The sequence below is a fragment of the Mustelus asterias genome, chromosome 5 (genome assembly GCF_964213995.1).
Source record: "Mustelus asterias chromosome 5, sMusAst1.hap1.1, whole genome shotgun sequence".
Classification (NCBI taxonomy): Eukaryota; Metazoa; Chordata; class Chondrichthyes; order Carcharhiniformes; family Triakidae; genus Mustelus; species Mustelus asterias.
The window spans coordinates 33,521,008-33,543,091 of record NC_135805.1 but is presented as its reverse complement, the minus strand read 5'-3'; the positions used below and the strand labels follow the sequence as shown (position 1 = coordinate 33,543,091).

The 22,084-nt window shown below is 42.6% G+C and overlaps 1 protein-coding gene across 2 annotated transcripts in view; it reads right to left on the bottom strand.

The window, feature by feature from the left end:
- pdss2 (prenyl (decaprenyl) diphosphate synthase, subunit 2) overlaps nt 1–6,653 on the bottom strand; it is a 214,965-nt gene extending 208,312 nt beyond the window's left edge. Inside the window, exons 1-2 of one of the 2 annotated variants that reach the window (XM_078212395.1) lie at nt 6,617–6,653; nt 3,245–3,601 (exon numbers count right to left, since the gene is read on the bottom strand). In XM_078212395.1, the coding sequence (XP_078068521.1) occupies nt 3,245–3,492 (248 nt within the window). In that variant the 5' untranslated portion in view covers nt 3,493–3,601; nt 6,617–6,653. The remainder of the gene's footprint in view (nt 1–3,244; nt 3,602–6,616) is intronic. The other variant, XM_078212396.1, reaches the window with a different exon arrangement.
- Nucleotides 6,654–22,084: the final 15,431 nt, after the last annotated feature.

Genomic DNA, 22,084 nt, shown 5'->3' with positions numbered 1-22,084 from the left:
ACTTACAGATGCCTCCTAAATTCTCATCCAAATCATTAATAAAATGTTAAAGGCAGATAAATGTAATGTCTATGCTGTTGGGGTCACCAAGGTTGCCCACACTTACTTCAGGATGGCAATTAATGCTAGCCTTGCCAATAATGCACATCCTGTGAAACAATAAATAAAATTTAAAGCTGTGTCTCCATTGATCTCAAATACTTGATAAATCGTGAATCAAGCAATGATAGTAACAATCAGTGAGGCACCACTGGGATAACACTTTTTTCACATTATTTGGAACAGGACAAACCAACAAGTGAAAACATACAAACAGGATAGACTTGTACAGGCTTCTTCGGGTTCCTCCCCAGATTAGACACCCATACAGACTCGCATCAAAATGCAATTCAGTCCTCAGTCCAAGACTCAAAACAGTTCAGAAGGTTCAATAAACGGCTGGCAAGAAATACACTCCCATCCACTTCAACCGTGGCTTCCACGTGGCTTGCACCACCTCTCCCTTTCCACACAGTAAATCTCTTTGCTAACCTACCTATTGGGTTATGTTCATAGCATTTCAATCAAACTAATGGGTGTATTTATAAATCAATATTTGGCCATCTCCACCTGGACTTACATAGTGCACTGGACACCTGTAAGGAGCACTTGATATGAATTACCTTTAATAAAGCAAAATTCCCCAATACCTCTGTTTCTAATCATCTTTCTCTTCCTCCCTCCATCTTGGCTGGAGGGAATTGCCCAGTGCTCATAACGAACCATTCTTAGAAAGCTTATTGAAGCAGCTATTGTTCATGTGTCTGCCAAGATAGTTTGTTAGCAACCTACCCCATATGGAAGACATTATAGTTCTGCCTTCAGTTAATGCTCTGACATGAACATATGCTTATCAGCCTACTAAAGGGGTCATTGGATAATTCGCTCCTCCCTAACAGTATGAAAGTCTAATGTTTCTATTCCTATCTTAGCTTAGATAGATCAAGAATCAAACCTGACAGCTCATTGGGCTGCATCACTTGGATGAGATTATTTCCACATTCAACTAAGCACAGCATACAAAACCTAATCAAAGTTATGATATGAAAGCCATGAAAGCCAGTTTCCCCTGTTACTGAGATTATAAAATAGGCAGATTTGGCAACAATGTGTAACAGAATGTGTGGAAGATTCATAACACCGGTTTTATGAAGTCATCGTTGCCCACTGCTGCTCAGCCATCCCCAAAGTATAAGCAAGGCTCCTGGCAGTAATAAGTATTTGTGACTTTGCCAATCAAACTATGAGACCTCTACTGATTTCGGGGAAGGTCAGTACTAACTAGCAGCACTGATGGCCTGTATATACGAGTCAGTTGAAATCAAAGGGCACCAGAGGTCAGACCTAAAAATGGCAAGTGCAATGACGATATGCATACCACAGAGGATAAAAGCAAAAATACCCTCCTGGCTCCAATATTATGTTTACTATACAAAGCATTTCTGTGTTGGAGGCAACCCTGTAAGTAAATGGAGGTAGTTGTATGGTTGGTGCCCCCCAAACAAAGCACTGAAAAAATTAACCAGGATTTCCTTTAGATGCACGTGCATTACATCAGGAAGCATGTGTGGCATTTCTTATAGTCAAATAGCCGACTGACAGCTACTGTCCAAATTACACAAGAACCACCATTTGCACAAAGTGACAAAAGCAAAAGCACCTTACCCCAGCAGAAATCTCTACTTCAAGAGAAGAACAGAGAAAACAGAACATTCCACTTGCTTTGCACTAGTACGGACCGCAATCACCTACAGCAGCATTGCAACACATATGAGGTCGGCACGGTAGCACAGTGATCACCGACAGCAGCATTGCAACACATATGAGGGGCGGCACGGTAGCACAGTGGTTAGCACTGCTGCTTCACAGCTCCAGGGAGCTGGGTTCGAATCCCGGCTCGGTTCGCTGTCTGTGTGGAGTTTGCACATTCTCCCTGTGTCTGCGTGGGTTTCCTCCGGGTGCTCTGGTTTTCTCCCACAGTCCAAAGATGTGCGGGCTAGATTGATTGGCCATTCTAAATTGCCCCTTAGTGTCCCGGGATGCATAGGTTAGAGGGGTTAGTGGGTAAATATGTAGGGATATGTGGATAGGGCCTGGGTGGGATTGTGGTTGGTGCAGACTCGATGGGCCGAATGGCCTCTTTCTGCACTGTAGGATTCTATGGGGTGACAATAAATAGCAAGATACTGATCATGGAGTGCATGTCCACAGACCTCTGAAACTAGCTGGACAGGTAGATAAGGCAGTCAAGAAAGCATACTGCCATTATTAGCTGAGGCATAAAATATAAGGTTATGTTGGAGCTTGATAAAACACTAGTAAGGCCACAACTGGAGTACCACACGCAGCTCTGGTTACTGCACTATAAATGTGTTCCACGAGAGAAAGGACAGAGAAGATCTGAGAATGTTACCTTGTCTGGGCTATTTTAGTCACAGGGAAAAGATTAAAGAGGCTACGAACTTTTCCTTTGGGACAGAGGAGACTGAGGATAATCCAAACTTAAATGTATGGAATAACGAGGGACCTGGATCGAGTGCATACGAAGGTCCTATTCACCTTTGGTTGAAGAGTCCATAACATCAATTTAGGGTTAGAGATAGGAGGTTTACAGGTGATTAGTAGGAATTTCTTTTTCACCTTGAGATGGTAAAGATCTGGAACTCAATCTGAAAGGGTGACAGAGGTACTTGATGGATATACATGTGAAGAGGTTTAACATACAATGCTACAGACTAAGAGACAGAAAATGGGATTCGACTGGATGGCTGCCTGGATGGCCTCCTTCTGTGCTATAAATTTCTATGACTGCCACTGCAGCATCCAACACCCACGTACTGGCACGTGACAACTAACAAATATAGGTGCTGCTCCTGAAGGCAGAGCACGTCCCCCTTTCTGCTGGTTACACTGCTCACCTGTACAGCCACAAGTGCACTTTTGCTTCAACTCCCTGGCTTATAACTTGCTGTTTTGCCAATAGTAAATTCACCTGATTCCACAGCAGCTTGAAAGGTGCAGAGGAGGGTGGAAATCAGGTAATTCTGCAGAACCATTCAAGCTCTACGTAAAATAGGACATAAGGTCTGTATAACCTTCCTGGAGATCTGGGAGGTCAAAAACAGCAGTGCTCAAAGAACAAATCAACAAGATAACTCCATTAAAACAATCTGTGTTCTGCATTTTATCCAGCTGGAGATCTTACCTGGCTGTCGATATTAAAGGATGCTTTGTCCCAACCAATTTCCTGACATGAAGGGCAATGTTGCTCAGCTCATCGCTCAGCAGACAGCGGAGACTCATGAAGGAGGTTGGATATCCAACAATCTTCTCCGCCTCAGACACCACCTTGGTCCAAGAGGAAGCGGATGTAGTGGAGTAAAGAGTTTGACTCCGGCAGAAAGCACCAGCCAGAATGGGGACATATACCATTCTCCTCAGGCTCCGTAACATGCTGATGTGTCTAGATGTTTAATTCTATACCTAGGAAACAGAATGCTCCCTCTGCATCCAGGCTGAACGTAGAGGAGGAACACCAGATAGAGGAAGTCATCAGCTGATCCTGACAAGACAAACATAACATTTGATTAATTGAATATTGTGTGCATTTTGCCCCCAGTCATTTTTTAAACTGAAACCACTCAATCGCTTGTTGACGCTGGGAGTTAAAAATCAAGATTCACAGATTAGAGACAGCATTAGATAGTTTTTCTGGCTCAGTGGTACACGATGTACTCAGAAGCAGTCCCAATGTCTTATTTTTTACTAAAGGCCTCAGTATATCCAAAAACACTTTATTGGCAATAAAGTACTTTAGAAGAGTGGTCTTTCTGGCAATGTTGGAAGATTTTAATGTAAATGATTAACACTACCCAATATCTATTTGTACAATAGTGTAACGTATGGAATAAAAATAGATCTGGTAGCTTCTGCAGAGAAAGTAATAAAGTTAACATTTCAGATCTTCAATTTTTCAACAGAGCTGGGATGTAATAATTACACTTGTGACCTGATCTGAGTATTCGTGTCTTTTGCACGTGTATTTCTTCTCAAAGGCACATGAAAGAAACACCAAACATGACTTCAAAAATTGATAAGCTGTTTTATTTCACAATAAGATAAAAAAAATACTGCAATACAGGACTTATGACAGGACTCACTGTATTCACTCAGTTTATCTTTTAAGATAATAATACAAAAGAAAAGACCAGTCGAAATTTCCCCACTGAAGCCAATACTCTCATCTTCACTCTCACCTTCTCACTGCTTGTCTGTATTTTCTTTCAATAATCACCCTGGGCTGCCTGCCTGTGTCTTGTCTCTTGTTATTCAAACCTAGAAGAGGAAGGCCTCTAAACAGCATGTCCATAGAAACCCTACAGTGCAGAAAGAGGCCATTTGGCCCATCGAGTCTGTACCGACCACAATCCCACCCAGGTCCCTACATATTTACCCACTAATCCCTCTAACCTACGCATCTCAGGACACTAAGGGGCAATTTTAGCACGGCCAATCAACCTAACCCGTACATCTTTGGACTGTGGGAGGAAACCGGAGCACCCGGAGGAAACCCACGCAGACACAAGGAGAATGTGCAAACTCCACACAGACAGCGACCCAAGCCCGGAATTGAACCCAGGTCCCTGGAACTGTGAAGCAGCAGTGCTAACCACTGTGCTACCGTGCCATGTCGAATGCCATCTGTCAACAATTCCAACCCATCTCCAACTTCCTTTCCTTGCCAAACTCCTTCAACATGTTGACTCGCATCAATTCCATGCTTTTAACTCCATGTTTGATTCTATCCAGTTTTCTGCCTCGACAATGCACTTAAACATCCCTAATCAAAGGCAGTGATGACACGCTGCGCCTGTGACAGAACATAAATATTTCCTCAATCTTTCTGAACATTTTGACAGTCAACCACACGATCCTCTTCCAACAGTTTGTCAGTTTCATGCTCAAATGGTGATTTCTTTGCTTAAGTTTTAAGTTTATTTATTAGTGTCACAAGCGGGCTTACATTAACACCATGAAATCCCCTGGTCAACACACTCCAGCACCTGTTCGGGTTCACTGAGGGAGAATTTAGCATGGCCAATGCACCTAACCAGCACATCTTTTGGACTGTGGGAGGAAACTGGAGCATCCGGAGGAAACCCACACAGATACAGGGGGGAACATGCAAACTCCACACAGACAGTGACCCAAGCCAGAAATCGAATCAAACCTGGGCAGCGCACTTACTCAATCCTATCCTAAGCATCAAGTAATGTTTTCTCCTCCCATCTCACAGCATTACTTCTGGAATCCCCCAAGTATCTACCTTGGATTGGGATACAAAGAACCAGAGTAGTTTATTTGCAGTAAGAGCTACAGTGTCACCACTGGCAAGATTGAAATTATAGGCTAGCAAGGCAGTTTCCACTGTAAACATGGTCACAGAAATGTATAATGAAGAAAGCTGACAAAATCCACACAGACATAACATTTTAATGTTATAGAATCATAGTCATAGAGGTTTACGGCATGGAACCAGGCCCTTCTGCCCAAATTGTTCATGCCGCCCCTTTTTTAACCACTAAGGTAGTCCCAATTGCCCATATCCCTCTATACCCATGTAACTGTCTAAATGCTTTATAAAAGACAAAATTGTACCCGCCTCTATCATTAGCTCTGGCAGCTTGTTGCAGACACTCCACCTTCTGTGAAAAAATTGTCCCTCTGGACCCCTTTTGTATCTCTCCCCTCTCACCTTAAACCTATGCCCTCTAGTTTTAGACTCCCCTACCTTTGGGAAAAGATGTTGACTATCTAGCTGATTTGTGTCCCTCATTATTTTATAGTCCTCTACAAGGTCACCCTTCAGCCTCCTACATTCCAGGGAAAAAAGTCCTCGTCTATCCAGCCTCTCTTTATAATTCAAACCATCAAGTCCTGGTAGCATCCTCGTAAATCTTTTCTGCACTCTTTCTAGTTTAATAATATCCTTTCTATAATAGGGTGACCAGAACTGTACACAGTTATAAATGAAGGGAGGTCATTTACCACTGAGTCTGACATTGTTACTTTATTTTACCTCTCGCCACCACATTACTTATCGTATATTTAAAATGCATGCCTGTTTAGCGACAACCCTAGCCTCTCACTGTCCCGAACTTCACATATAGCGCAGCTTCTCTCCTCCTGCAGCCAGACCTGCAGAAGGGGATGATAGAGGAATTCCCTCTGTAAGAGGGGAGGTCCGTATGTGCTAACTAGGGGGTGGGTGAGCGAGCATCAGCTGCTGGCCTGTACACTTCGGATAGTTTCACTGAATGTGTCCAAACAACTCCACATGAAGCAAACACAAAGTCTGCCAGTGCAGCGCTGTCTCGGGGCATTTGGAGTTTAGACTCTGAGACATGATGATTTGTTTCTCTGTGTGTCAGAACAAAACAATCCCTGGTCTCTCCCCCCCGCGGCTTGACCCTGCTGCTACGCCCGCAAGTGGCGGGTCTCCCCCTCCGAGCCAGGGTCCAGGCTCCTGCCGCGAGCCTCGGTCTGTTTTCTGTCAGCCGGAGGAGCGCAAACTTACCTGGAGCTGGGCGCCGCCATATTGAACAATCCACAACACGGCACATCGCAAAGAACAGCGGAGGGGGCCACGACACGGGCGGTAAAGTGTGAGGCGCCGGCTGGGCTCTGTAACCATGGAGACGGCGCCCAACGGCCGGGCCGGTGGGCGCATGCGCACTAACCGGCGCAGTCACTGCCGGCGGCTCCAGGGTGTCAATTACTTTGATTGACAGGTTCCTTCCCACTGATTTCAAACTTCAGATTTTTCCTTTCAATCTAATGTTATTTTTATATATTTTTGTACCCGGTCTTTTTTTTTATATTGATCACAGCTTCGGGGGAAAAGGAATGAAATATCAGTTTATTTGGAAAATGAGGCTGACTGAAGAATGGGGTGATCAGAAAATTTTAAATGCTGAATAAACTAGACAGTAAAAAGGTACAGTACCTGATCATGAAGATCAGCAGGCCATCATCTCGAAGGCGGTAGAACCGGAATGGAAAAGGAAACACTACAGCTGCTAGGAATCTAAACTGAAAACAGAAAATACTCAGCAGCATCTGTGGAGAGAAACAGAGTTAACATTTCAGGTCTACCCTTCTGCTGAACCATTTTGATTTGATTTATTATTGTCACATGTATTAGTCTACAGTGAAAAGTATTGTTTCTTGCTGCTATACGGACAGAGCATACTGTACATAAAGAAGGGAAGGAAAAAGTGCAGAGTGTAGTGTTACAGTCTTAGTGTACATTTACATAATATTGGAGAATCATTTTCCATGCTGCAGAAGTCTTTCTTAATAACTCGTGACAAACGGGGAAATCTGAAACAAAAACAAGAAAAAAGGTTCAATTCTGCCCTCAGGTGACTATGCGGAGTCTCCCCAGGTCTGCGTGGGTTTCCTCCCACACTCCAAAGATGGGCGGGTTAGGTGGATTGGCCATGCTGAATTGCCCCTTCGTGTCAGGGGGACTAGCAGGGTAATACATGGGGTTACGGGGATAGGGCCTATGTGGGATTGTTGTCGGTGCAGATTCGATGGGCCAAATGGCCTCCTGCACTGTAGGGATTCAATGATTCTATGAAAATGCTGGATAAACTCAGCAGGTCTGGCAACATTTATGGAGAGAAACATCGCTAACGTTTCAAGTCCATATCACTCTTCTTCAGAGCTGGAAATCTGAATGGAATAAGCTTGAATTGAAAGAAAAATCTTAAACCACGTTCTTATCCTTAACTTCTTTACTTCACCTAACAGGAATCATTGAATGATACATTTTAAAGGACCATTGAGCCCACCATACCTGTGCTGCTTTTTGAAAGATTTGTTCAATTACTCCCACTTTCCCGCTGTTTTCCCATAGTTCAGCAAAATTTCCGCTTCAAATATACCTTTTGGATGTTTTTAAATCTGCTTCCACCATCTTCTCGTGCAGAGCAGCCTAGATCAAAATGACTTTCTGTGTAAATATGTTTTTCTCATGTCACCTTTTTTCCATTTACCTTAAATCTGTGATCTCTGGTTAATGGCCTTTCTATCACTAAAAATTGTTTCTCCTTATTTTCTCTCGAATTTTGAATGCCTCTATCAAACCCCCTCCTCTAAGGAGGACAACCCCAGCTCTCCATATAACTGAAAACTTCTCTCAAAGTTGACAGCGATGGCTCAGTTGGAAGCATTCTCACCTCTAAAATACAAGATTCGGACTTTATGTCCAGGACTTGAGCAAATAAGTCTATGCTGATGCTCCAGTGCAGTACTGATGGAATGCAGTGTTGATAGAGGTGCCATCTTTTGGATGTTTTTTTAATTTGAGGCCCTACCTACCCTCTGAGGTGGGTGTTAAAGATTGCATGGCACTACTTTGAAAAGAACATGGGAGTTATCCTTGGTGTCCTGGACAATATCCCCAATCAACAGTACAAAAACAGATTATGAGATTGTTATTATATTGCTTGTAGGACTTTACTGTGTGCAAATTAGCTGCTGCATTTCTGACTACAGTGGTTATAAAGGGCTTTGAGATGTCAGGTGGTCATTAAAGACACCATATAAGTACAAGTTTTTTCTTTTTCCAGTCTGAAAAACAACCGTTCACCATGATTCTGCTTTATATCTCTTGGACTATTTGGTTTTAATCGCAGGAGTTTCTATTCTCCTGACAACTCGATATGTGGTACTTTATCAAATGCCTTTTGAAAATCCACATATACAATATCAAATGCACTACCGTCATCAACTCTTCATTACTTCATTAAAGAACTCGATCATGAACTCAAAAACTAATTACTTTATTAAAGAACTCAAAGGTGATATGCCTGTAATAAATTCATGTTGGCTATCATTCATGAACCCACATTTTTCCCAAGTGTCAATTTTTTCCCCACATTAATGTCATCAAACTTTCACTGCCATCAACATTAGGCGAACTGGCCAATAATTGCATGATTTATCCCTCTTTCCTTTTTTGAATAGGGTTGTGATATTCACAATCCTCCAGTCCTCTGGCACCATTCACATATCTGAGGAAGATTTGGAAAGATTATTGGAAAGTTGGAAGAGCTTCTGCAATTTCCACCCTTATTCCCTCAGCAATCTTGGGTGTATTCCATCAGTCAAGGTGATCTTTCTACTTAGACACTGCCAACATTTTAAGCAACTCCTCTTTATTTTTATCCAATCTCTACCACCTCCTCCTTTATACTGACATTGGTAGAAGCTCCATTTTTAATGAAGTATTAATTTAGTACCTCAAAAGGATAATTTTGTGAGTGGGGTCGGAGGGAAAAAGGTGTTTTGTTCCGGATTGTCTTACATGCTGTGATATTTTGACTCCACAGCGTGTCCCTTTTCTTCCAAGCAGGTTCTCTACCTGGAAGCAAGCCTGATTGGCAGGCTTGTTCGGGAGCAGATGGCCGGATAGGAGCAGGCAGGCACTCCACAGCTGACTAAGTGTGAGCATGGGGGAATCACAATCTTGGGTTAGGATGGTCACCAGGAAGAAAGTAAGGTTGAGGGCCAATGGGCTGATCTCCAGATTCTGAGGATGACACCAATCCTGGTTGGGAAGGGGTGGGGGTGCCAGAAGCTGGTTACCGATCGCTGGAGGTGATCTGATATTGATGGGGTATGGCTAGGGTCATCTGATAACATGGCAGGAGTTCTCAGCTTGATCGCAAAGAGGTCTTATCATGGTGTGAGAAGATCTTTGAATCTTGATCAGAAGCAGTACTGTAAAGACATTGACGTTTTCCGTGAAGCAATTTTCACCTTCTTTATGCTGCCAGGTTTCACAAGGTGCAAGAATCTTGATGAGGCACAGTTAAATCTGGAAGATGCATTGAATATGAGACACACGTAAATGGACAACCCATCTCCTGGGAGCAGGTTGCTTTGGTTCTAAGTCACCAGATTCCTTTTCAACTGCTGAAATTTCCCCTCCTTCAGTTGAATATTTTTGCATTCAATTTTCCCTTGTCCTTTTTTATAATTGGTCTGATGCTAATTATATTTTTACCAATTTTTACCAAACCTTAAGGGAGGCAATGGCCTCGTGGTATTATCGCCAGGCTATTAATCCAGAAACTCAGCTAATGTTCTGGGGACCCAGGTTTGAATCAGATGGTGGAATTTTAATTCAATAAAAAATATCTGGAATTACGAATCTACCGATGACCATGAAATCACTGTCAATTGTCGGAAAAATCCATCTGCTTCACTAATGTCCTTCAGGGAAGGAAATCTGCCGTCTTTACCTCGTCTGGCATACATGTGACTCCAGAGCCACAGCAATGTGGTTGACTCTCAACTGCCCTCTGAAATGGCCGAGCAAGCCATTAAAATTTCAAGGGCAACAAGGGATGGGCAATAAATGCTGGCCAGCCAGCGATGCCCATGTACCACGAATGAATTAAAAAACAAGCACTGTCGAAACATATTCCACTTGCCACTACTTCATTTGCCAGAACACAATCCAGACTGCTTTCTTCCTCCACAATAAAAATAGAAAATGCTGTAAAATCTCAACAGATCTGACAGCATCTGTGGGAAGGGAATAGAGTCAACGTTTTGGATTGGTATAGAGGGAGTTGGGCCAAATGCGGGCAATTGGGATTAGCTTAATGGTAAAAACTGGGCAGCATGTAAAAGTTGGGCCGAAGGGCCTTTATGACTCTATCCGCAGTATTTTGCTTTTATCTGCTTTCTTCCTTGCTCATTTATAAATATACTGATGAACGAATTCTTTGAGAACATTACATGTGCAGTGGACAATGGGGAACCTGTGGATGTGGTGTATCTGGATTTCCAGAAGGCATTTGACAAGGTGCCGCACCAAATACTGCTCCATAAGATAAAGGTGCACGGTGTTACGGGTAATGTATTAGCATGGATAGAGGATTTGATAACTAACAGAAAGCAAAGAGTGGAGGTAAATGGGTGTTTTTCTGGTTGGCGATCAGTATCTAGTGGTGTGCCTCAGGGATCAGTGTTGGGACTGCAATTGTTCATGATTTACATAGATGATTTCGAGTTGGGGACCAAGTGTAGTGTGTCAAAATTCACAGATGACACTAAGATGAGTGGCAGAGCAAAGTGTGCAGAGGACGCTGAAAGTCTGCAAAGGGATACAGATAGTCTAAGTGAGTGGGTGAGGGTCTGGCAGATGGAATACAATGTTGGTAAATGTGAGGTCATCCATCTTGGTAGGAATAACAGCAAAATGGACTATTATTTAAATGGTAAAAAATTGCAGCGTGCTGCTGTGCAGAGGGACCTGGGTGTCCTTGTGCAGGAATCTCAAGGAGTTGGTTTGCAGGTGCAGCAGGTAATTAAGAAGGCAAATGGAATTTTGTCCTTCATTGCTAGAGGGATGGAGTTTAAAAACAGCGAGAATACGTTGCAGCTGTATAAGGTGTTGGTGAGGCCACACCTGGAGTACTGTGTACAGTTTTGGTCTCCTTACTTGAGAAAGGATATACTGGCACTGGAGGGGGTGCAGAGGAGATTCACTAAGTTGATTCCAGAGTTGAGAGGATTGGCTTATGAGGAGAGACTGAGTAGACTGGGGCTATACTCATTGGAATTCAGAAGAATGAGGGGAGATCTTATAGAAACATAAGATTATGAAGGGAATAGATAAGATAGAAGCAGGGAAGTTACTTCCACTGGCAGGTGAAACTAGAACTAGGGGGCATGGCCTCAAAATAAGGGGAAGCAGATTTAGGACTGAGTTGAGAAGGAACTTCTTCACACAAAGGGTTGTGAATCTGTGGAATTCCCTGCCCAGTGAAGCAGTTGAGGCTACCTCATTGAATGTTTTTAAGGCAAGGATAGATAAATTTTTGAACAGAAAAGGAATTAAGGGTTATGGTGAGCGGGCAGGTAAGTGGAGCTGAGTCCACAAAAAGATCAGTCATGATTTTATTGAATGGCGGAGCAGGCTTGAGGGGCCAGATGGCCTACTCCTGCTCCTAGTTCTTATGTTCTAATATATACTCATATGTTTGATGAATACTGTAATTCTGTGTCTTTTTACCTTCCCTATCTTTGTTGAATACATTGTAGCCAGGAATATTAAGTGTCCATTCTACCCTTATTTGTGCAGGTTACCGTTATTGTACCTTAACGTAGTTCCATTTGGCTACTTGTGTCTATAGCTCGCCATCCTTATTCAGCATGCTCCTTGCATTCACGCACAGAACACCAAACAATCTTAATATGCATCACATATCCCCCTCTATCTGATCTCTCCTATTTCCAAGTACTGTTTATTCTAATGTTTTTGTCCCTCCCAGACTTCTGTGCATGCGTAGAAATCAGGAGCAGGGGTAGGCCATTCAGCCATTCAGCCTCTCAAGCCTGTTCCACCATTCAATAAGAGCACAGCTGATCTGATTGTGGACTCAACTCCACATTCTGCTGACTCTCTGATAAACCTTTACTACTTATTAGTCAAAAAAAAGTTGGGATGATTAAAAATAGCATTAAGGTAAACCTGAAGGCTTTGAACCTTAATGCACTAAGCATTCGGAATAAGGTAGACAAACTGACAATGCAAATCGTGGTAAGTGGATATGATTTCATAGCCATGACGGAGATACATGTAACACATGCGGATGCTGCAATCTGAAACAAAAACGGAAAATGCTGGCAGTGTCTGTGAGAGAGAATAGAGCCAATGTTTCTAGTCAGGATGATCTTTCACCAGAGCTCAGACATTTTGGAAATATTAATATTTAAATCGGCTTCACGCCCTGGCTTTCAGCGCGGGACCAGTTCGCATCCAATAGACCGGCGCAGCAGGCCAGAAAGATCGCCTCCATGGAGTGCCTTATGGGTAGTTTTCTCATGCAGTATGTCATGGAGCCAATCAGGGAACAGGCTATCTTGGATCGAGCAATAGGTAATGAGGCAGGTTTAATAAATGACCACAGAATAAAAGATACCCTCGGAAGTAGTGATCATAACACGATAGAATTTAATATTCAGTTTGAGAGTGAGAAACTTGGGTCAGAAACAACTGTGTTAACTTAAATAAAAGGAATTATAATGAAATGTGAATAGGATTATCTTAGGATTAATGATGTTCCTTACTGTTCCACCAACAAAGCGAGACACCATGCAGGACTCATATTAGTAGTTGTAGAAACACCGGTCCATCCGGTCTATGGGTGGCACGGTAGCACAGTGGTTCACACTGCTGCTTCACAGCTCCAGGGACCTGGGTTCGATTCCCAGCTTGGGTCACTGTCTGTGTGGAGTTTGCACATTCTCCTCGTGTTTGCATGGGTTTCCTCCGGGTGCTCCGGTTTCCTCCCACAGTCCAAAGATGTGCGGGTTAGGTTGATTGGCCATGCTAAAAGAAAATTGCCCCTTAGAGTCCTGAGATGTGTAGGTTAGAAGGATTAGCGGGTAAATATGTAGGGATATGGGGGTAGGGCCTGGGTGGGATTGTGGTCGGTGCAGACTCGATGGGCCGAATGGCCACTTTCTGCACTGTAGGGTTTCTATGATGATTCTATCTCCCTAACAATCAAATCCTTTATGACCACTGTGTATCTACACTTGGAGGGTTCTGGAGGACAAGCAGGAAAGTGGAGTTGAGGCCGAGGTGAGATCAGCCATGATTGTATTGAATGACAGAGCAGGTTCAAGGGGCTGAATTACCTACTCTTACTCCTAGTTCTTATGTTCTTTGCTGTGCTCCCTGTACAGCCCTGGTGTCATGGATGTATTCCAAACGGCACTCCTCCAAGATATCATCACCCTCACCAGTCTTCAGCACTGCACACCTTCCTGACAATGCCAGACTCCCAAAAGTTTCCTCCTCTGCCAGACAACCACCCACTTAATATCTTCCTGAACTCTCTGTAACTGTGCAGTGCCCCTCCCTCAAAGGTGCGCTGCAGGAAATTCTCAGCTTTTTACATTAAATGTCCTGGGGTTCCCACACAGCACAGGAATTGCAGACAACAGGGCTCAGCTGTCCCATCATTTTCTGTAGTGTGTGCTGACCAACCTGCTGAGCTCTACCCTTCAATATTTCCTTTACATAGGATGAACACGGTCATGAAATCCCAGCTCAAGAGGGAACATAAGCAGAAAGTAAACTGAGCAAGTCAAGTCTGACAGATTTGCATTCAGAAAAACAATAGAAGTTGAAGAGTACCAGAAAGGAAATTAAAAGTAGTTGGGATTTTTCACTATAGGAATCAAGTTTGATTAATTTCAACTGTGTAGAGCAGGTTCAAAGCAAATGTGAAATGCTTGGCCAGCTCATTCATCCCTTTATCCAAATTACTTTGACCACATGATGAAGGCTGTCCTGCCCTGGTGTAGGTTCCTGCCTCAAAAATGCAACCAAGCTTTAACAGAGTTGTTCAGTGTTACCATGATTAAAAGCCTAAAACCTCATCAAATGAGGCAATTATGCTATAAACTAAAATTGTGTACCTTTAGAAATGATCTAAATGTGCATTTCTGAGCAACATGACATTTTCTTCTATCACAAACTATAAAGGGAAATGTTTCAAATCTCTGCCTGAAGTGTCTCTCTTTTTCCATCCTCCTTAGTCTCAGTTTCTATCAGTATCTGTTTACATTCCACCCTTTTGCCAATAAACCATTACTATTTCTCTTCAGGCGGATTTTGACTATTCATAACTGCAATCTACATTATAGATCTGAGAATATTTAAACTTAATTTCAGAAATATTTTTAACCACACAAATGTGTTTCTAACAATTTTTTTAACGTTTCTTTTGACATTAATTCAACCTTCAAATCACTAAACGCTTTCTGGAACTTCATCACTCACTCAGGAGACATAAATTGTGAATGCATTCAAAAACTGAGCAACCCAAATCAAGGCAATAGACTCAAAAGCCAAAGCTTTGATGGTGAAAAAGAAGCATTGGGTCCTTTATTCAGACTGTCAAATCATTTTTTTTTGCAGTCACAGCGACATTGCTGACAACAGAGGATTGTATAGGTCATCCTGTCAAAAAATATTAACATATATGCAAAACAAAAGGCCCCAAACTGGAGTACACTGTAGAACAGCCACTAATACCCATACAAAGATTGCACAAGCTAAATCTGGCAACACATCAGAGTGAAGAATAATCCATCAACACATACAGTACACATTAAAGGAGGCCATTTAACTGATGCTTCCTATTGGGGACAAATCTGGAGAGAGCCACACCTGAAACAAAAAAAATCTAGTTGATTGTACGTCATACCCAGCAGAAGTGACTTCTATCCAGGTCAGGTGGTGTTTTGCAAGTAACCTAGAATCATAGAATTTCTACAGTGCAGAAGCAGGCCATTCCGCTCATCGTGTCTGCACCAACCACAATCCCACCCAGGCCCCATCCCCATAATCCCACATATTTACCCTGCTAATCCCCCTGACACTAGGGTCAATTTAACATGGCCAATCAATCCAACCTGCACATCTTTGGACTGTGTGAGGAAACCGGAGGACATGGAGAAAACCCACGCAGACACAGGGAGAATGTACAAACTCCACACAGACAGTGGCCCGAGACCGGAATTGAAACCGGGTCCCTGGCACTGTGAGGCAGCAGTGCTAACCACTGTGCCACCGTGCTGCCCCTACTTCAGGATAGAAACTGAAGATGATATAGAAACCCAAATGTCAATCTTTATGAATCTGACAATAACCTGTAAGATAAATAATACTTCCCAAGAGGTGGAAATTGCATTTTCTACACACGTAAAAGAGGGACAAGATGGGGAGTTCTTGTGACACAGTGGCAGCATCCCTATCTCTGAGCCAGAAGCTCTGGGTTCAAGTCCCACTTCAGGACTTGATGGCCATAGAAGGTGTGTTGGTAACAGAGCCAAACAGGTTGTTTATCAGCCTGTTGGCAGGCAGTAAGGAGTGAGAGAGAGTTTCCTGGTCAGTCATATTGCAGTACCACTGCAGTACTTTGCCAATTCATAATCATTGCCCTATCCAATGGAAGTTCATGGTTGTCAATGCCTTCTTAGGGCATGGTACCTGGAGGAGGAGGATGGGATGAGGGCTTTAAACCAGGAAAATGTTCCCTTCTTCCATTTCTTTTCAGACCTAATGTTCCATCAGTTTGATTGCAGCCAAGGCTGACAAACAAGATAAGAATGTTGTATTCCAGAATATCATATGGACAATTTATTATCCTTTTGATGGCTATCATCATCATCAATGTGCTCTGCCTGGAGGCAGGTCTTTAGCTCACTGTCTGCTGATGCTTCATCCTGAACCATTTTCTTAGCAGCTTTTGACAGTGGTGGTTTGCCATTGCCTTCCACTCTCATGGGCAGGACAAAGGGGGCAGGTCCCAAGTCTACCTCAGCTGAAACAGGAGTCAGACCCATGCTGATGGCATAATTCTGTACTATATGTTAGTCATTTGTCCAGCTGAGCTAACCGGACCCCGGTTATTCATACAAACAGAAATTATTTGTTCTGCAACCAGTGATTAAGGATCTCAGCCAGCTCTTTTCAAAACAAATAGAACAGCTCCATTGAATTTGGAAGTTGATAAACTTACTTTGGAAAATGTAACAGTTTTGCTACCTTTCCTTGAACAGGTTTTGCTACCTCCTTCATATATACTTTTAAAATGATTATTGCAATTTGCTTTGATGGCTTGAGAAATCCTTGTATAAGTAAAGCACAAGTTAGAATCTAGTAAAATAAAAAGTTAACGTACTGTGTTCTTGGCTTTATATGGAGTACGATAAGTCTTTGTGCTACAACCCAAATGAATGGCCTGACTCCGTGGTCTAACTCCTATGTATTTCTATATTTCTATACATATATTATGCTCTTGTGGTTATCAATCCCCTGCATATTTCAGATCAAATATGAGACCCAGAGTGTCATTTCAGGTGTCAAGAAATTTTAGTCCAATTGTAATAAGCAAACTATTACTTAGTTCCTGTCCATATTATGTGTTAATGCGTTAAAAGCACGGAAGAATATAAAAGCTTGTTACTACTGGCAAGAGGAAACCAGTTTGTGAGACAGAGGGAAATGAATTGCCAAGAGATTCACCATGAGGTGGAAAACTCTGGAATTGCTTATATTCAAACACATCCAAACTTCCATTCCCTACTGCACCCTCACACCCACCAGCACCATCAGCCCCTCCAGCCCCACTCTGCTTTTCCAGGTCTTTCCGGGTCTTATTCCAAGATTCAAGTGATACCTACCATATAATTATATAACAACTTGAATTTTAAAAGTCAGACAATGGTCAGGGACAAGGCGATGTGACTGCCAACCAGGCAGGTATGGGGACCCATCATGTAGCGATGGAGGAGCCTCAGCCCCTGACTTTGTTCAACAAGTACGAGGTGCTTACTAGTTGTGTGGATGAGGAGAAAGATTACAAAGTGGATGAGCACACTGGCCTGGGCACCATGGTGAAAAAAGACAAATCAATCAAGGGGAGTGAAGAGAAATGCGGTAGTGATGGAAGACATTGTAGTCAGAGGGATGGATACTGTCCTTTGCATCCGCCACTGGGAGCTCCGAAAGTTGTGTTGCCAGCATGGTGCCAGGGTTAAGGATATTTCCTCACGGCTGGAGAGGAGCATGAAGTGGGAGGAATGGATCTAATTTTTATGGTGCATGTGGAAACCGACACAGGTAGAACCAAGAATGATGTTCTGCTAAGAGAATTTGGGCATTGAGGGTCCAAATTAAAACTCAGAACATCAAAAGTAATCAACTCTAGATTGTTACTTGTGTTAGAAAAACAAAAGTAGTTTTATGGAATTTATATTCATCTTGATAAATAGTGGAAATAATATCTCAGTGGGTTTAATTTAACATTGCTGTGTAAGGAAGGGTAAACCTACAGTTATATTCATGCTGGACAAAGTTGTTTGTATGTGTGGGGATTGCTCAGTTCTAACTGTGCTTCTATTGTGCTTAGAGAGGATTATGGTATAAAAAGTAAATACACTAGCAGAAGCATGTGGTCATTCCTTAGCAATTTGGGGCTCTTTTAAGGTAGAAAGGCTTTTTGCCTTTAGTTTTAGCAGAGCTTGTTTGCAGTTGAAGATAGGACAGCGGGGAGTGAACATCTCTCTACTCTGCCAGAAGAAAGATTGGATGGACAAGGGAGCTGCAAAAGGCAGACTTCCCAAATAACAAGATACAGTCCAGACAACCAGGGAATTAGGATAGAAAGAATGTCTTAGGAAGATTGAAGTTAAGAGAACAGAGATCCAGAACGTATTGATCAGGAGAATTCAAGGGAAAAGCAAACAAAGTGTTCTGAGTTAAAGAGACAGCTGCAGTAACCAGATTTAAAGAGGGAAAGCAGACTTCAGAGGTAAATCAAAATATTGCTGCCATCTTAATAGAGTCTGGGAATTGATAGTTAAAGAAATTGTCAACAGTTTGTACAACAATCAAAACAAATAAATCCTAAAGGGGAAGTTGTAAAATCTGGATGCGTTCTGTTCCAATTCTTTGTTAAAGGTGGAGGAGAAGCTATGTTTGAAAGAATAGTTTGGAAATCTTGAATTGAATTGATAATGCAAAACGCTGATGGAAAGCATTGCTGTTTAAAAGAAGATTTGAAAGTGTGTCTTTTTGAAAGCGGAATTTGAAGTCACTCATGTGGAAGCCGGAGTTCAGTGAGACAAGGTGGCTTATGGTATGAATATCATCTGAGGGGATTTTGAGGAGAAATCCACAGACATTCACTTGGGTTCAGAATGGAGTGGATCCAACCACAGCCAGTTTATGTGTTTAAAGGGAATTTGTGTGACTGAGACCATTGTAATTTAAGATATACTTTGTAATCCATGTTAACCTTAAAATCTGTGTATATTTGCGAAGCTTAGAAGGGGAGTAAAGGAGTATTGTATCATAATCCAACTTCTTGGGCACAATTTTACGACTTTGTCCCACCCGTCAATCAGTGTGGTGAGGTGGTAAGATTGTGTGCAAACCAAAAAATCAGGATTGCACCTGGTTTCATACCATACTCAATGTGACCGGCACTGTTTTGCCGACAGGATCGGCTTCACGCACAAAAAGCGTGCAAATCCGATTTGTCATGATTTACATGCTTTGGAGCTTAGGCTCCACCCTCCCAAAAGGTGTGAATCGTATTGTCCAAAAATGTGACAAGAGTGTCATAAGATTGTCAAACATGCCCAAAGTATAGGTCTGAAACATACCTGTTTTCAAACTTTTTTGGCACTTCAAATTCTTTTCGTAAGATCATGCTCCTTATGTTTAATAATTTTTTTTTCTGGTTGTTCAAACTAATTAGCAGCCTTGTGACTCTGTTCATTCATGTTTTCTAAAAGAGTAAAAGTTGTGGTCTTTTGAACCTGGGTTCCATTCTGGGATCTTCCCGTTGAGTTATGACATCAACTGGGACTGTAATACATGAGCCATGCACAGTTGACATGGGGTCAAGCAGATTAGAAAATTGAATGCCTGGCTCAAGAGTGATGTGGGAAGAAGGGGCTTTGATTCATGGGACACTGGCACCAGTACACAGGGAAGAGTGAGCTATTCCATCGGGGGGAGCTCCAATTGAACTGGGCTGAGATCAGTGTCACTGGGGCAGGTCAAGGGAGATTTAGAATAAGAAGGGGAAACACTGAGGCATTGGCACGCTGTAGTGATGTGGATAAAGTCAAGCAGAGAAGGGAAGGAAGGAACTGTGAATTTATCAAAAATTGTACATTCAGTGAATGAGGTCATTGCTGAGAATAGAATTTTAAAAATGAAAATAACGGTTCTTTATCTGAATGCACAAAGCATGTGCGATTAGATAGATGAACTGGTGGCACAAATAGAGGTAAATGATTAGCATCTAATCCATGCCATTACCTGGGCATGGTTATAAGTTGATCAAGGTTGGGAATTAAATATTCCAGGTAATACAGTCATTTAGAAAAAGAGACAGAATGACAAAGGGGAAGGGTTAACCTGGTAGTAAAAGATGACATATAAGGTGGGATTCTCTGGCCTCCCAGCCGCATGTTTCTCGGCAGCGGGAGGCAGCACACTGCTAAATGGTGGCAGGATCTTCTGGTCCCACCGCCGTTAATGGGATTTCCCATTGATTCCACCTCATGCCTCCAGGAAACCTGGGGCAGTGGTGCATTATCAATGGGACCGGAAGATCCCACAGGCAAAAACAGCCGGAAAATTCAAAGTCTAGAGAGAAACAATTTGCTCTCAGAAGATAATGTGTATGCGTGGAAATTAGGAATATCAAGAGTCAGAAAACACTGGTGGGAGTAGTTTATATCCCCGAACAGTAGTTAAAGGGAGAGAGGAAACAGTGAACTGTATGCCAGTTAGCCTAACATCTGTTGTTGGGAAAAAGTCTTACCAATGCACTTAGAAAAGCATAGTATGATTAGAACAAGTCAACATGATTTTACAAATGAGAAATCCTTTCTGACAATCCTTTCTGGGCAGCACGGTGGCACAGTGGTTAGCACTGCTGCCTCACAGCACCAGGGACCCGGGTTCAATTCCGGCCTCGGGTCACTGTCTGTGTGGTTTGCACGTTCTCCCCATGTCTGCGTGGGTTTCCTCTGGGCGCTCCAGTTTCCTCCCACACTCCAAAGATGTGCGGGTTAGATGGATTAGCCATGCTAAATTGACCCTTAGTGTCAGGGGATTAGCAGGGTAAATATGTGGGGTTACGGGAATATGGCCTGTGTGGGACTCTGGTCGGTGCAGGCTCGATGGGCCAAATGGCCTCCTTCTGCACTGTAGGGATCCTATGAAATTGATTAGAGTTTATTGAGGAAATAACTTGTAAGGTCGATAGGGAATCATTTGATGTAGTATGCCTGGAATTTCACAAGACATTCAATAGGGTGCCTCACAAAAGGTTAACAGACAAGACAAGTGTTTCTTCAAAAGGAACTGTTCAAAATGCAGCTAATGAAAATACAACAAAACTTACTCCAACTTATAAATCAAAGAAAGAGTTTAATAAGAAACATCATTACTCCAAACTTGGGGCCTCATCCTTGGCCACTCCAAGCTCCCCACAATTCTACATAGTTCCTTATTTATAGTGAACCAGCTGGTCAGCTGACTATTACAGCACTCTATAATTGGTTCCATGTTTTACTGGGTCAGCTGACCCTTACATCTTGTTCCCATTGGTCACATTACATCCAATCAAAGTTGTCACCAGTCACATTCTAACAACAAGGGCTCATAGTGTTGAGGATAATATTTTAGCATGATTAGAGAATTGGTTAACAGATGGAAAACAGAGAATGGGCATAAAGGGGACTGTTTCAAGTTGCCAGCTAGTGAATAGTGGAATGCTGCAAGAATAAGTGTTGGGGCCTTAGCTAATTAGAATCTTTATTCATGACTTGGATCAAGAGACAAAGAGTAAGGTATCTAAGTTTGCTGATGATGCCAAGTTAGGTGGGAAGGTAAGCTACGGGGTGGACACAGAGAGGCTACGAGATATAGGCACGCTAGGTGAGTAGGCAACAAGATGGAAGATGAAGTTATATAGAGGGAAGAGTGAACTTATTCACTTTGGTCATAAGAATAGAAACACATAATATTTTTGAAAGGTGTGAAACTTCTAAGAAACTTGGAAGGGGATTGGAGTACACAAATGAAGGTGGCTTGTTACAGTTGTACGGGGTTTTAGTGAGACCACATCTGCAATACTGTGCACAGTTTTGGGGCTGCATTTTACGTGGTTCTGGAAGGGGGACAAGTAAAATAGGACAGGTGCCACCCCTGAGCTCACCCTCATAATACAGGGAGGTAGACGGGTGTAGATCTCAGCAGCACTCCTTTCATATTTAATTAGTAATCAAGGGCCAATCAGGCTTGTTATCAAGCCAATTGACTGTGTTAATCTGCTGCCCAAGCCATTAAACATCTGGTGCGGGCAGTCGAACGGGAACAGACAGCCCAATTTTTAATTACATTAAGGGCAGGAAGGAA